At 37.3% G+C, this 15,682-nt stretch overlaps 1 protein-coding gene across 4 annotated transcripts in view; it reads right to left on the bottom strand.

Annotated features, from left to right (window-relative positions):
- Positions 1–15,682, bottom strand: part of Pcdh15 (protocadherin related 15) — a 1,307,054-nt gene that overhangs the window by 114,527 nt on the left and 1,176,845 nt on the right. For all 4 annotated transcript variants that reach the window (XM_085679751.2, XM_087898231.1, XM_087898232.1 and 1 more), the window contains one exon: positions 14,589–14,701. In XM_085679751.2, coding sequence (XP_085535877.2) covers positions 14,589–14,701 — 113 coding nt within the window. The remainder of the gene's footprint in view (positions 1–14,588; positions 14,702–15,682) is intronic.

Here is a 15,682-nt window from a genome sequence, read left to right as displayed (position 1 = left end):
TGATTGTGCTGAGGTGGATACTCAAAGCCTAGAACTCTGAGTTGTTTATTTGTGATATAATATTACATGCTACTTTTAATATGTTAGACATGAGAAAACATATTAATCAAACTATTGGTTGATTTCCAAACCTGGAATTTCTTTTATAGAAGTTCTTTGCTGGTGCTTAGACTAGGTTTCTGCCTTGTTACTATATGTGATAAGCTAACTGCTATGTTTTCATGACTGATCTAGTTTGTGATCTGGACAAGATGTATGTGTGTGAACTTGACGGCTGGAACAAGCACCTTTCTAACATTAACATTGGGGAAAGAATTCAAACATGGAAACAATATGTTGTATTCATTTTTGCTACTTTAACTGAATAATCAAGATATTTGATACATGAAATAATCAATACATGAATAAAATGATGTAATTTACAATGAAATTACATCTTCTGCATACCAATAAAGCATTTAAATTTCTTCTTGGTAGTGAATGTGTAAAACTAATTTCCTTCTAGACCAATATCAGCTCATTAACCTTTGCCTTAATTATTCTAGTGGCACACTTCTCTCTACCAGAACAAACACTGCTATAAAAATTCAATTTTCTCCTGCCTGAATTGAGTGGACCTCTATGATAAGTAAACATTAGATTAAACATTTTCAATTCTTCTCTGTTTATGGGAAGTCAGGTCCATTTTATTATTGTTTTATGCTCTGGAAAAAATCTGTTTTATTATTTGACAAATTACATTCTCTCTCTGCAGTGAGATATAAATTGAATATGAGATACATCAACTACAAATTATAAGCAAGATAATCCTGTGGATGGAGAAACAGACTCACAATCAGGTTAAATCAGGTGTGCATGAATCACCATGGAGATGGATGGAGTTAAAGTGGTGACAATGCATACCTTAGATGCTATAGTCTATTAACAAATTCCGTGAATGCAAGTCCAGTGTGATATTCCAGACTGACAAAAGAAATTAAATTCAAAGTTTTTAAAAATGTGAGTTATATGAATTTTAAAAATTTGATAACTAATGGATGTTGTTTTATAGCATCAGGTGACTAAATTTGATTTATGGGTAGACATTATTTAGTGTGTTTTCAAATTTCACTCTTTGTGACTGATAGATTATGATGTATCATTCTTTTCTTTCCTTCTACAAAATATAATCAAAATGTACTGCTTAATTTCAGCAGCAATTAATTATAGGTAAAAAAGAAAAGATTTCTCAGAAGACTTAGCCCAAACAAATCTTCCACCATTAACTCATATATCTGAAATTCTTTTTATAAAGTGAATTACTAGATTTCTTTAAATTTATTTTTGAAGATAGTATCTGGCTAAGCAGTCTAATTGGTGTAGAATTCTGTGTGTAGCTCAGGCCTCCCTCAGACTTGAGTGATATTCATGCCCCTGTGTTCCTGAGTGCTGGGATTATGGGTATGCATCTCTTTGGTTAGCTTACCTTTCTTCTTTAAAGTTTTAATTAGTTTTTCAAGACTTTCTTATGATACATTTTGCTCATATTTACTCCCAACCCCTACACGATCCATCTTTATATCTCTTGTGGCTCTACACTGCCCCCAGCCCTCTGCCATAAAATCCATCAAGTCCGATTTGTGCTACTCATATATAGTTGGTTGTGTAGTCAATCACTTGAGCATGGTCAACTCACCAGGGATCACACACTTAAAGAAAACTGACTCTTCCTCTCACAGCAACCATCAATTGTGAAAAGTCCCTTGGCTATTCTTGAGACTGTGCCAACTTCCCCTCTCCATGGAAGGTTCTGCTTTATCTTTCCCAGGCTTTGTGTGTGCTATCACAGCTGCTATATGTTTGTATGTGTTGTTACTCTGTTATGTCCAGAAAATACTGGTTATCTGTAGTCATCCAAACCCTCTTTCCACTCATATCTTTCACAATGACCCCTAAACTGTGGGAGGAGGGGGTGTGACTTTCCATTTAGGGCTGAGCATTCCACTGCCTTTCATTCCTTATACCTTTACCAGTTGTGGGCCTCTGTTAATTACCATCTACTGATTTAAAAGGCTTCTCTGAAAAGGGTTGAGAGATGCATCAATCTATTGGTATAATTACAAGTCATAAGGAGTCAATTTAATACTAATTCCACTTAGCAGAATAATAGTAGTAGGTACGCTCCTAGGGTCTATTATCTGGATAGCCACAAGTTTTTGACCTGAGTTACAATGTGATGTATGTGTTTCCTCTTATGGAGCAAGATTAAAAATCCAAAGACAGTGGTTGGTTACTCCCATGACATGTGTGCCACTATTACACCTCTGTTGTATTTCTTGCCAGCAGTCATTATTGTAACACATATGGTTCACACTTGGGAAGACTGATGGTTTCTTTTTCTCCACAGTAGCAGGCACAGTACTCCCCCAAGCCTTATAAAAACTAGCCAATAGGGATGAAGCTTCCAGGTCAGTCCCTGTATGTTTTCTCCATGTTCTGTAACTTAAGTATTTGGTGCTTTCAGCTACATGGTCTTACCATGAACTGGAGAATAACCAAGAAGATTGGCAATGATCTGTAATGTTTTGGGGTCCTCTGGACTCCTTTGTACAATAACTCAAAAATGGGGGTTCTAATTGGGTCAACGTTCCTGTTTTAGGATAACTCCATTTAAACTTCTCTAATTCATATGTATATTTTAGAAAGCTTTTAGAGTAGGAGAATTAACTAATACTTTTGAAAAAGGTTCTTATTCCTCCCCTTATTCCTTGCTATACTCTGCCCCCTCACTACCACCCACTTAATCCTTCTTGTTCCATAATTTATACCACTGCATTGGATGCCCTTGAAACCCCCCTACCATGGTCCCTTCCTATTTCCCGACTCCTGTGGATATTCCAAATGAAATGAACATATTTGAAGATCAACGGTAACAGCCAGAAATGAAAAAAACAAAACAAAAACATGTGACATTTATCTTTCTGGGTTTGGGTTAAATCACTCAGAATGTTTCCAATACCACTCATTTACCTGAGTAGTTAATTTTTTAAAAAGAACTGAATAACATTCCATTGTGTAATTTTTGCAAAAGAACAGCAATGAAAAAATAAGGACGTTATTCATGAAAAATGAAATAGAAGGCATAGTGAGATATGATCATGTCCCTGGTTGCAGAAATGGCTATTAATACTGCATTCACAGGTCTTGTGTGAGACTGAGCTCACACAAGTCTCAGAGACTCAAGCAGGTAACAGTTTTGGTGTGTTTACATGCCTGTTTCTGCTGTCAGCACAGTCCCAACTTCTGCTATCCTAGGTAATAAAAGTCTGATTTATGGTGATCTCAGAACTCCCCTACTTTCTCTGCTCCTTCCCTCCTCCTGAGTCTCTAGTTGTAGCCTATCTCTGCTCCCATTTCCCAGAATTACATGAGGTTATGATTAGATGGCATGGAATATTGTCTTTCTTTAGCCACACATGCTTTAGTTTCCCAAGTAGCTTCATGATATGACATCACATTTCATTGCCTTGCTGAACAATGCTTTATTACATGCACGGACCAGAACAGTAGTAGTTTTTAGAAGAAAACTGATCATAATAACTCTAAACTTACTTTAATAATCTTTATAAATAAAATATAAACCAGAAAGATTATCATCTTTTAATAATTTATATGTAAGAAATGTGTAAAGTAATTTTTCTTGGTGTCATAAATTAATAGTTGCTTAACATTTCTGTTTGAGAAAATACATAGTGCAATAATTCTTTTTCAATTAAATATTTCAAAACTATATGAGTCATCTAGATAATATCTACTAAAATAACATAATTTGTAGTATCCAAATGTCAGACCCCATTTTTACAGTATAAATAGAGATGAAGCAATTATTTCACAGTTTAAAATCAAGGTTTATATTTGGGTTCAAGAAGTAACAATAAAAGTAAATGTTATGCATGCTGAACAAAGCTCCTAATTATTTTTAAATGCTGCACAGTTTAGGGAAAAAAGTGTTTGTCAATAGATGTTATAAAAGTTCAGTGGTTCCAATCTGGTTCTACTGCCCTCCTTCTACAGAGAGACAAATCTAATTTATTTTGACATGTTGGAATTCAATATATTTGCAAATGAGTACCAATTAAGCGACCATTTTTATATCTGTTATGCGAAAGTTTAATGGAAATAAGAAGAAATAAACACCCACTGCAACTCCTATTATTTGTAACCTTGTGGTAATTGTTTCAGAGTGACCTAATTCTACATATTTAACTAAGAAAAATAGTGCCAGGACAGGACTCTTCAGAGACGCCAGCTCTCCATGATTCTGGGGATGAATTATAAATAAGAAAATTAGTCAAGGGCCAAGTGGGCGGAAGCTATTAGAGGTTCATCTCTGCTCAGACTCACAAAGCACCTTCAGCATGAAGACGTGAGAGTAAGAATCCAAAGGATTCCTCAAATTATCATCAAGATAAAAATGTCAACACATAGCATCCATGTGAGCATAGGGTGTGCATGTTGTAAGCTTGGGGCAACACTGCATGACTTGGAGTTTAATACTGAAGAAGTATAAGGCTTCTACTCTGCCCCATGGTAGCGTGGAAAATCATCTGATATATATTTACCAAGGACAGAAGAGAACATGGGGAGAGATGCCCAGGCATTCCCCAATAACTCAGTCTACATTCGGAACGCCTGCAGGTTGTATAAACTGAGATAATTTTAAAGTTTCCCTATTTGACTAAACTTAAGTAAACGTTCTTCCAGGTTCTTAGTTCTTAGCTTCCTTGTTCTTATAGCTTTACACAAGAAAACTTGACATTGTAAATCATTTCCGTAAAACTTTTAAGACAAACTCTTCTTACCAGCTTTACAGTTTGGCACAATGGCATTGCCATTGGCCAGGGAGGCGTGCTTTGACAGTAAGACAAACACCTATCTAACCTGTCACTGGCCCCCACACCTGGTTATTCTGTTTTATGGGTTCCCTACTTCACATTGTAAAACTATGTTTCTTAATGAGCATGGGAGGACCTCTCAAGCACAACTTTTGATCAAAATCCCTTTCCCACTCAATGTGGATCTCTGGCTGAGCTCTGGCTCTCCCCATCATTATAGTAGCTTGTTATCTTTCATGTGATCAACATGCTAACTTGGGTTTAAGCTCCAACCAGCACATGTTCTATCCAAGCAACTCTACACAGGCTGATCATAAGAAACAGCCTGTGGCTATTAGAAATCACTGCCCTTATTTTTACAGTGATGGAAAAGTCTGTAATGAGCAAGACTCCATTCATACATAGCAGGAAACAGGACATCAAAGCCACAGGGCACATGCTACAAATCAAGATGAGTTGGGAGGGATTCTAGTGATCATATGATTCAGCTGATTCAGCTTATCTGTGACAACCCTCTTGTACCTACTGCCATAATAAAGTGAGTGACTTTACATTGGAATGTACTATGTGTCAGGCACAGTAAAGATAGAATAAGTGGCAAGTTTTACCCCCTCATGTAAGTTTACAATCTCAGAACTCCGCCTCTGAATTGTACCTTCATTATGTTATAGAATAGTCTTGGATTTTCCTTGTTGGAGATTGCCTGATATGTCTTTTCCTATCATGTGGTTTCTCTGTATGTGATTTTTTTGTGTGCATTGGTTAACGGAACATAGCCGTGTTTTAAAATTTTACAAGAAAAAAATTAATTATCCCTTAGAAGATGAATTAAATGGCACAGCTACTGCAGACCACGGAAGACTGAAGACGGATGACTTCACCATCATAAACTGAAAACAAGACCATGTCATGACTGTGAAGCCAAACTCAGGGGGAAGGTTTGACTTCTGTTGTTAACAATCAGGATGGCTTTTTCTGGTTAACACCTTTCAAACTTTGAAATTTCTTTTGTATCAAATAATAAAAATAAGGCTCTTCAGATTTTTCCTAAGTCCCTATAATTTGGCTTAGCTTGCCTCTCTAGGTTCATCAAGTGAGAACCATACCTCCAGAGCCCTTAGACAGGACACTCCACTGATTAACTCAAGAAGAGAAAGGCACCATCCATTGGACTGTGAGTAATGAACTCGGAATGAGGGAAGCAACAGGAGCCTGTGAACCATCTACAACTCAGAAGATGTGAAGAAGTTCAACTCCATGTGGCAGGGAAAGTGTACGGACTCACTCTTAATGTCCCAAGCCATTCCTCAACTATAAAGAGAAACTCTTCTATGCTTGAGGAATGACTTAAATAGGGCCAGAAGGAGACATAGCTGTTTGTCTTCAGGAAATGTGGGTTTTCATGTTGGACAGCAGACGTACACAAAAGCAGAGCCGCTCTAGCCATCGAGTAGCACTCTCTATATTTGAAGGTTCCCACGGATCTTCTTGTCTTTGCTGTAGTCTCTTCAATCAGTGCTTTCTCCCTACACACATGCTCTTGATGAAAAAAGGGCTTTAAATTTGTAGGTCAAGATTTCTATGGATGGTAGCAATGTCCCTCCATAGAACAGAACTGCAATTCTTCGACTAACAAAATCTCACTGGACGTCAGTGAAAACATTGCTTCTACTTTTTACAATTTAGTGTATTAGATACCTCTAATTATAAATTATAATTTTGCTCATTTTTACACATTAGAAGGGAGACTATTAATTCTTTATCTAGTTTCTAGTAATTTCAATCCCCTACATAAAACTGTTAAGATTGAGTTTAACTATGAATTATGTATAAGTTTTACTGTCATTAGGGATGAAATTAATTCACATTTATCAACAACATACCAGTTATTAATTCTAATGTGGGAATTGTGAACGTTATATTCTAGTAAAGAGTATTTAAAGCTTGGAAATTATCAGGATAGTCTTATGCATAATTATCTTTTATCAGGGTTTGATACATTGAGATTGAATAATATTTCTCTAGGATTAAAAAATACTTAAGAAATTAACAAAAATGCATTCGAAACATTTGGTCTTTTTCTTTTGAGCATATGGTTATAAACTTATTTATTTTCATGGAAACTATACTTTCAAATGCACAGTTTTAATTGTCTATAATTATAACCTTAAACTTGAAATAGTTAACAATAAAATTAAAACATCTCTATCATAAATAAATACCAAAGTGCTTTCCCCCCTCTCTCTCTATCTATACATCTATATAAATATTTGTATTGTATTTTTTGGAAACTTTTAAAATAATTGCCTTTGACTAATTTTTTGATACACGGAGAAGACACTGCACTTCTATACAAAATCAATATTCACATTTAGACTGCATGGTCTATCTTAGACATGTTGATCTTTCTGTGATATTTACTCTCAAACTGAAGGCAAGTGGACCCAGTGTACGCATGACTCAGTCTGCCATCCTCAGATGAAGAGCAAATGTCATTCTTCAGGGTCTAACACACTTGACCTACAGGAGGCAATCCATTCTTGGGTGATCATCCAACCTTAACTACTACTTGGACTTTGGTATTCTTGCAGAGGGTAACGGAGAGTCGCGGTAGATGACTTTTCTATGATGCTGCAATAGCTTTCTAGGAGATGCTAAATAATGGAATAATAAGGTTCTTCCTTACCAGACATGGACAGGTTGTGGTTTAGGTTCCGTCTTGAGGCTACCGCCATAGGAGGCACATCCAAACCACACTTTTAAGAATCACACATGGAATTTTAGGGGGTATTTGTGTGAAGGATGTGTGTCCCCCATAAAACTGCAGTTAATGGTGGGGAGAGCACAGACATAGAGGTACAGTTTTGTCCTATGACCTACAGATGACCTGGTTGCCATGTGGATGCACACTTAAGTAAGATTGTGTTCATTTCAATGCCTCAGTCGAATCTGGGATGTTGGGATGTTTCAGCCTAATACATTACTGATCTCTTCTTAACTTGGGTTCATAATATATGTTTCTCTTAAAGTCCCCCAGCCTGACCCCTATTCCCTCCCAATCCTCTCACATGGGAGTTTCCTCTGAAGAGAGTATTGCTTTTTAAGTCTCACCTTGGTAATTTATTGTTGCCAGACTTTACTATTTTGATAGTTATAAGATAATTTCAAAATATTTATTATTATTTAAGAGTTTTAAGGAAGGCTGAGAGAAATTTAATGGATTATTAATATAGAATTTTAACACATATATTAAAGTAGGCCTTTTTATATGCTTGTATACTAAAAGAAAATGAATAAGTTGGACATATATAATATATATTAATTTATGTACATATGTCACATTAATAACAACATCAATTACATGGATTATTCATTCCTAAACATCCCAAACCATGTCAGGATATCTATAACTACATGTGAGGACAATGGTCAGGAGGCTGTTATGTCCCTTTTTCTCATATAACTCTTCTCTCTCAGTTTTAGTCATACCACTCGGAAGAGGAAACAAATTATGAAATGGATGAAGGCTCCAAGAAGAATGAATCAGAAATAATTTCAGAAAAAGAACCTAACTACTGCAGGATTGATGAATGAATGACTCCCTAACCTGCACGTTGCTTCCAAGACTGAAAGGGGCAGGTGGAAGATTGAGACAGCTTGAGAAGATTGAGCGAGATGCCTCAATGGGACAAAGTATTCATCTGATAAGCCTGAGGCCTCGAGTTTGGTCCTGAAAACCCACAAAGAAATGAGAGCAGAGAGCTGACTTCACAAATTTGTCCACATGTACCCACAGTGACACACACACCCTCTCCACCATAAATCTATATACAGAAAAAGCAAAAATGAAAATTAAACAAAACAGCATATTTAACCTCATTGTGAGGATTTCAGTTAAAACAAATAATAAATTGTCAGGTCTGCCAGGTGGTCTCTATGGTCTGAGCCAATCATGACATGAGAAGTTTAGGAACAGATTATTAGACGATGATTCTAGTTTTTTTTTTTTTTGAGGGGCGTTCTTTAAACCAAATTGTGGAAATGATTTGAAGACAGATGTGAGGCTACATCTTTCTCTCTCTCTCTCTCTCTCTCTCTCTCTCTCTCTCTCTCTCTCTCTCTCACACACACACACACACACACACCACATACCAATAACTTATACTACCCAGGGTAGGTACTATTACTTGATCTTTATTTACTGCAAAGGGAAAAATAAGATGTAATTAAAGCAAAAGAAAGGGCATCTGGATAGATGTCGAGGGCAGGGTATGTTTCAGCAATAAAGAGCCTCTAGCTTTTTAAGAGTTTTGTTTCAGGTAAAGGTAGGAGAGGGTGAATGAGGATGGAGGTCCTAACGGAGCCTCAATACAGTCATGTGGGCATGTTACAGCATTGCATGCTTAACCTTGTTTTAACCTTGGTTAGACTGAGATCCCCCGGGAGAGGAGATGAACACACGTCTGAACACACATCTGAGGGTAATTATAGAGAGGACGACTCCCCAGTGGAGAAAGGCCTGTCTTGAAAGTGGTTGGTACTACCCCATAGACTGGGGATCTAAATGGGGTTAAAGGGTAAGGACAGGGTCCTGTAACAGCCTTCTCAAATGTCCACTTCTCGGTGGTCACAGAGCTTCATTCACGTCCGACTGCCATGAGAGACAAGCATGCAGCTTTTAATTGCTCCATCATCAATGTTTCTGAGTTTCCCCTTTGAGAGACTGAGTGATTTAAGTGGTAGTTCCAATATATGAAATGGTAGGGTTAATGAGAGATGGTGTCAAGATTGTCAAGAATTCAGTTTAAATTCCTGAGCTACAAGATTAGTTCATCTTTATACGTGTCCATTTTTAATTGACTTTTGCTGAGCTCTACGTTTTCCTCTGCTCCCCTCCCTACCTGTCCCCTCCCCTTCAACCCTCTCCTAAGGTCTCAATGCTCCCAACTTACTCAGGAGAACTTGTCTTTTCCTACTTCCCATGTAGATTAGATCTAAGTATGTCTCTCTTAGGGTCCTTATTGCTGTCTAGATTCTCTGGGATTTTGGTTTGTGGGCTGGTTTTCTTCGGGGAAATAAATTTCCTATTAGGAACCTAGACATCAACATTTGAATGGAAACAGTTCTGAGACCCAAAACCACAAGTATTTCAGCTTCCAGTACGACTTTTCTTAGAAAATACTGTCCGCATGTCAACTGTGAGTCCACACCGCAGGGTCCGAATGGACACATTCCTGTTTTATATCTCTGCAAAATTTGATCCTAGAAGGATTTGTGCTTTCTTCTACCAGGACTGACACCAACACAAAGCGTCTCCTATACAGTCATAGATGGATGCCTCTTCGCCCTCTGGGAGTGATACACAAACTGCCAAGGCAGTGAATGGATTTAAAAGTAAGAGAGCAAAGGCAGTAGGCATCTTATACCTCATGGTTCTGTACTAGAAAGCAGCAGGGATGGCTTCTCAGGTAGTCTGCTGTAGCGTAAGAACAACGCCACAGCCAGGGACTGAAAATATAATGACATGAGTCATCGTTATAGACGATGCTTTCAAAAGGAACATGAAAAAATGCTGCAACATGAATGAGAATGACTTTCAGTATGATTAATAAATTGTGTGATAAGTTCTTTCAAATCAATATAAGGTTAAATTATATCATTTGAAATAGTAGTACCTAGTAAAGACAAAATTATAAATTTCTTGTCTTGTGTTTCTACCTTTGTCAACAGTTGGCTGACAGGGTTGTGTTGGGTGGGCTCTGTATTTCAGGTATTCCTGGGGGTAACGGTTCAATCAGGCCAAAACATGGTAAAGACTATTCAGTGCCACATTTTATTTCCAAAAGTATAGCTCTGTTGTGTGACTCCCGATAGCAAGTGGACTTGGGAAACAGTTTGGCTGGACGTTAATGAGAAAGTAGAAAGGACTTAGGGAGTCCAGAAACACTGTCATGAGTGTCCCCCAAATCAGCGAAGCTGGAGAGATTGCTAGGGAGCTGCCCACTGTTTTAAGGTTTTCCTAGAACATTGTATGAGCAATGTTTTCTGCTTATATCTGCTATCATTGTTTTTTGTTTTCCAGAGTTCCTGGGTATCCGGTAGAAAGCAAAGTCTTCTTTTTCAGTACCAAATTCTATTGAATCCATTTCAACCGTAACACTGACTCTTATGTAGGAGTCTATCCATAAACAATAAGTTACAAGATTGCTAAATCTTCTTTTTGATTCAAAAGAACGTAGGATTGAGACAATCAGAGAGGCACTGTAGCTGTTAGAAAGTTTTTGAAGGTCAGAACCCTCCTAAAGACCTTGGGATGGCTTTTGTTTTTAGCAACAGATAATTGGCAATTTTTTGTTCTGTAAGTTAATAATTTTATTAATAGAATTCATTTGTAGTTGGTATTTGTATTCAGACACAGTATGAAATCCTAAATTATTTATTGAGCAAAACATTTGTGTTTTTCAAAATTAGTATTTAACAAGGACACATAGAAAAGAAAGCTAAATGAATAATGTCCAGATTCTCAGCATGACCTTGGCCTCAAAGACTCAATGTTTTACCCAAAGGAGACAAAGATCAGCGTGATTGTCTGAAAGTCTGAGGCACACCTGTTATTGATGGGGAACAAGCCAAGTCCCAAGCTGGGGACCAGAGAAAGGGCTGGATGTCCAGAGCTCACGCAAGGAGAGATACTGCTTCCTCCACTTCCAGCTGTGCTGCTTATTTGTTTTTCTCCTAGGGTTTCCAAGGAAGGACTGGAATTTAGGTAAACAGTCAGGAGAAGTAGAATTTCATTTATGATTGCTGTGATGTGTAGCATGAATAATAAAAACCCAGAGACAGAAACTGGGGTTCAACCTGAAAACCAGAAAAGCAAAGCAGCCAAGCCACTAGAGAAATCTTAACCTCTACCAAGGCTGGGTGATCGCAGACTAAGAGGACTAAGCAGTCTATGAAGACTAAGCAGACTGAGCCTCCCTCGCCTCCTATTTTATATTCCCTCTAGTGCTGGGATTAGAGGCATGTGACTCACTAGTAGTGGGATTAAAGGAATATGCCACCACCACCACCTGGATTTGTTTCTGCATTGATCTTGTGTAGCCCAGGATGGCCTTGAACTCACAGAGATTCATCTGCCTCTGTTCTCACAAATCCTAAGATTATAGGTGTTTGTCTGACCTCTAGTGGCTAATTTTGCCCATATGCTACTCAGAAAAGATTTATTTATTAAAACATAAATAAAATATCACTATAGTGATGAAACATTATGACCATAAAAGACCCCAAGAGCAAAGGGTTTACTGTAGCTTACAGCTTCCAATATAGACCATCACAGAGGGAAATCAGAGCAGGAATTCAAGAGGGGCAGTAACCTAGAGGCAGGAGCTGATGCAGGGGCCATGTAGGAGTGCTACTTACTGGCTTACTCCCTCTTACCTTGCTCAGTCTTCTTTCTTATAGCTCTTAGGACCACAAGCCCAGGGATAGCACCACCTTCAAAGGACTGGGCCCTCCCACATCAATCACTAATTAAGAAAATGCCCTATGGGCTTCCTTACAGCATAGAGAGCATTTACTCAGTTGAGTTTCCTTCTTCCCATATGGTTATAACCTGTATCAAGTTGACATAAAGGTGAACCTTGTGAATCTGTCACCTTGGTACTTGAAACATCCAATAAAGTTCAGGGAAATCTTTCCAAAGGCAGAAAACAGCCCATTGCAAACCAGAGACAAAGAATTCCAGAACAACCAAGTGAGAGGGACAGCAATGATGAACATGATGGAGAAATGACCTCAAAGTCACATTAACTACGAGTTTTACTTGTTTCACCTTTAGTTTAGAACTTAGTACAGTTTGTGTGCTTGCTTTGGAGGACTGTACAGGAGTTACGTCATGGAAGTCCATTCTGAGCTACAGTATTGTAAAGAAAACATTTTCTTGTGGGGACTGATGTTCCCAAGATATGTCCTCATTTATTCCACCCGCCAATATCTTGGCTCCTGCTGGAACTTCAAACTCTTAAGTACTTATTTAAAATTATAATGCATTAAGGTCCAAATTTAAAAGCAGGATGAACTCCATGGTCATCAGAAATTTCTTTTGCTCTTGAGGCTCAATTAGTAGCATCTTCCAATCCCAATTTGTCCCAGAAGAGACTAAATGAATTAAATTCTTTGGAACCCAGTGGAGACTCCTTCATCCCTGTTACACTGATGTTGACAATGACTGACAGATGTGGGCCATTTATCAGTATTGTTATGGATAACCCTATGCCAAACCTTCAACTCAGCTCAATAGAATGTGGGTATTCAGGCACGATTGCATATCTATACACCTTGTTTCCCCAGCACAGTGATGTTACTGTCTCCTAGTGGACTACGTTTTCATGGTGTACTCTGTCACCAACAGGTAACACAGTTTTTACTCTAGGACTGATAGCCTCTTGCAGTAATAAGTTTATTAGAAATATTTTGAAATTAAAATTTCTGTATTGTATATTGTTTCATGATTGCATATTTGTGCTGCGGATGTTTACTACCCTTCAGCTGTCTTGGAGGGAATGTAGAGATTATTCACCAAAATAAGGGCAAATGTTCCTCATCTATGAATCAGCATCACTATCAGGATAAACGAGGAATGATGGAGTCTACTTTAGGTTCTAGGAAATTTAGCAATCCAGTCTTTCTTGAGACAAACTAGAAATGAGAAGATGATACTGATTAAGGCTCAAGAAGAGTCAAGATTTTGGATTATAACAGAATTAAAAACCGTATGTATACACACACACACACATATGCGGGTCACATCATATATGTGCACATACATGCTTGCGAGCACATAATGAGAGTTTGCAAAGAGCTGACTTTCTTTGTCATGTGCAGACATAACAAAAAGGCATCTGTAAGAACGACTGGGTAGGAATCTATCCTGATGATGCTAGTGCCCCAGAGAATCTTGGATGGCAGGCCACCATGACCATAACAAAATGAACTGTAGGACAGGTTCATTTAGCTTTCATTTCCAAGTGTCCTTATTTAATACCACTGTTTTAGAAAATGAAAATATTTTGCTTAATGAATAATTTAGAATTTCATACAGTGTCTTAATATAGATACTAATTGAATAAAATTCTATTAATGAAATTTGCAACTTCGAAAATAAAACTCAGCCAATCATTTGGTGACATTGTCGGAGCACATGCAAGAGGGTTCTGACCTACAGGACATTCTCTAACACTTGTCAACTTTCCCTAGACTGTCTCACTTCATTGGTTAGTCTGAATTATTTTTTTTGTCACTTGATGAGTTGAAAATGCCCTTGTTATAATACATAACATAATATGAAGACATACATCACATGACTTAGAAAGTGTTGCTGTAGATCATACATCAGAGGTGTAGGTCACATTGTACTGGTTACAATGAGAACTAAAAATCTGTTTATCACCACTGGATTCCCTAATGCCTTAGAACTATTTGATTATATTTCAGAATGCTTTTATTATTTATAAAGGATCAGTTATTCACTGAAGCATTCCTAAAGTGCTTCATACTAAATGGTTGCTTGTGGTATGTCATCAAAGATTTCATTCTAATTTTACTATCAAGCTGGAGTTGAAAGTCAACATCATTCGTTAAACTCAGATCAATTTTGTGAGTGCCTTTAAAACATACTAAAAGCTCAAAGTTCTGAAACTTGACAGAAAAGCATACCTATATTCCTCTTGGGTGAAGCGTGGGATCTCTCCAGGATGTAAGACGAGAATTCTCACGGTGGCACTGCTGGACATCACAGGCTCGCCATCATCAAAAGCCACAACCACCAGCTAAAAAGGTGACAGGATCCACATACAGATTATGAATAGGAGAAAACGTCAACACAGACGGCATCAAAGATTTTGATATTTTGTTTCTGGTTCCAGCTGTGGGAAGAAGTAAACATTTTCCTACTCCCTTCAAGGAAAGAAATACTGTGTTAGAGCATGCCACATTCTCCCTTAATCTTTAAAAACATTCAGCTATGTAATGTCATTGCTGGAAGAAAAAAATCAAATGAGTTACTGATTCTATTAAGAAAATAAGCCAGTTTCTTGCAGAGTATGTGGATGATGCTCTATCTGTGTAATTCTAAATAGATATTTACAGTAAATGCTGCCGATAAGGAGAAAGATCTACTTTTACAGCATCAACACACTTACATAAAAGGTGTTAAATCCAATTGTATCAACAGCAAAAAGATAATTACAGTACTTATAAAAAATTAATTTTCCCTGAATTTAAAGAGTAGAAATGAATTCCTCTAGAGAATAAAATAGATGACCTTTATAGTTAACACTTCATTAATTAATGTCTTAAAACAACTAGTCCATTGAAAACCACGACCATGCAGTATACAGTGGGAATTATTCAAACAAATAAACTGAAAAATTTTAGACTTCTGTGGAAATATCTATGGATTATTACTGCAATAGTAATTAATACTTTCTTTTTGCAACCATAATACACAAATAAGTGCTCTAATATTTATGTAAAGGTATGCCAAACATTTTCACAGAGATGTATATTATGGTGAAAATTATAGGTTATTAATACAAAGGAACTCAGTTTAGGTTATTATCTGTCAAGATAAAATTTCGCGTCTGCAGTTATACCTGTAGTCACTTTTATGCTTGCAAGCAGGCGTACAGTGACATTCACACAGTTGTTTCAGACAATAGAGGCGCTTGCTATAAAAACACAGTAACAATCTAATGATCTACTATTTTAGCATTAGAAGCACAAAGAAAAATGTAATGGTTTACTTACAC

This window comes from Myodes glareolus, chromosome 18 (assembly GCF_982192425.1).
Source record: "Myodes glareolus chromosome 18, mMyoGla1.1, whole genome shotgun sequence".
NCBI lineage: Eukaryota > Metazoa > Chordata > Mammalia > Rodentia > Cricetidae > Myodes > Myodes glareolus.
The sequence above is the reverse complement of the archived record's forward strand: the minus strand, read 5'-3'. Positions and strand labels throughout refer to the sequence as shown.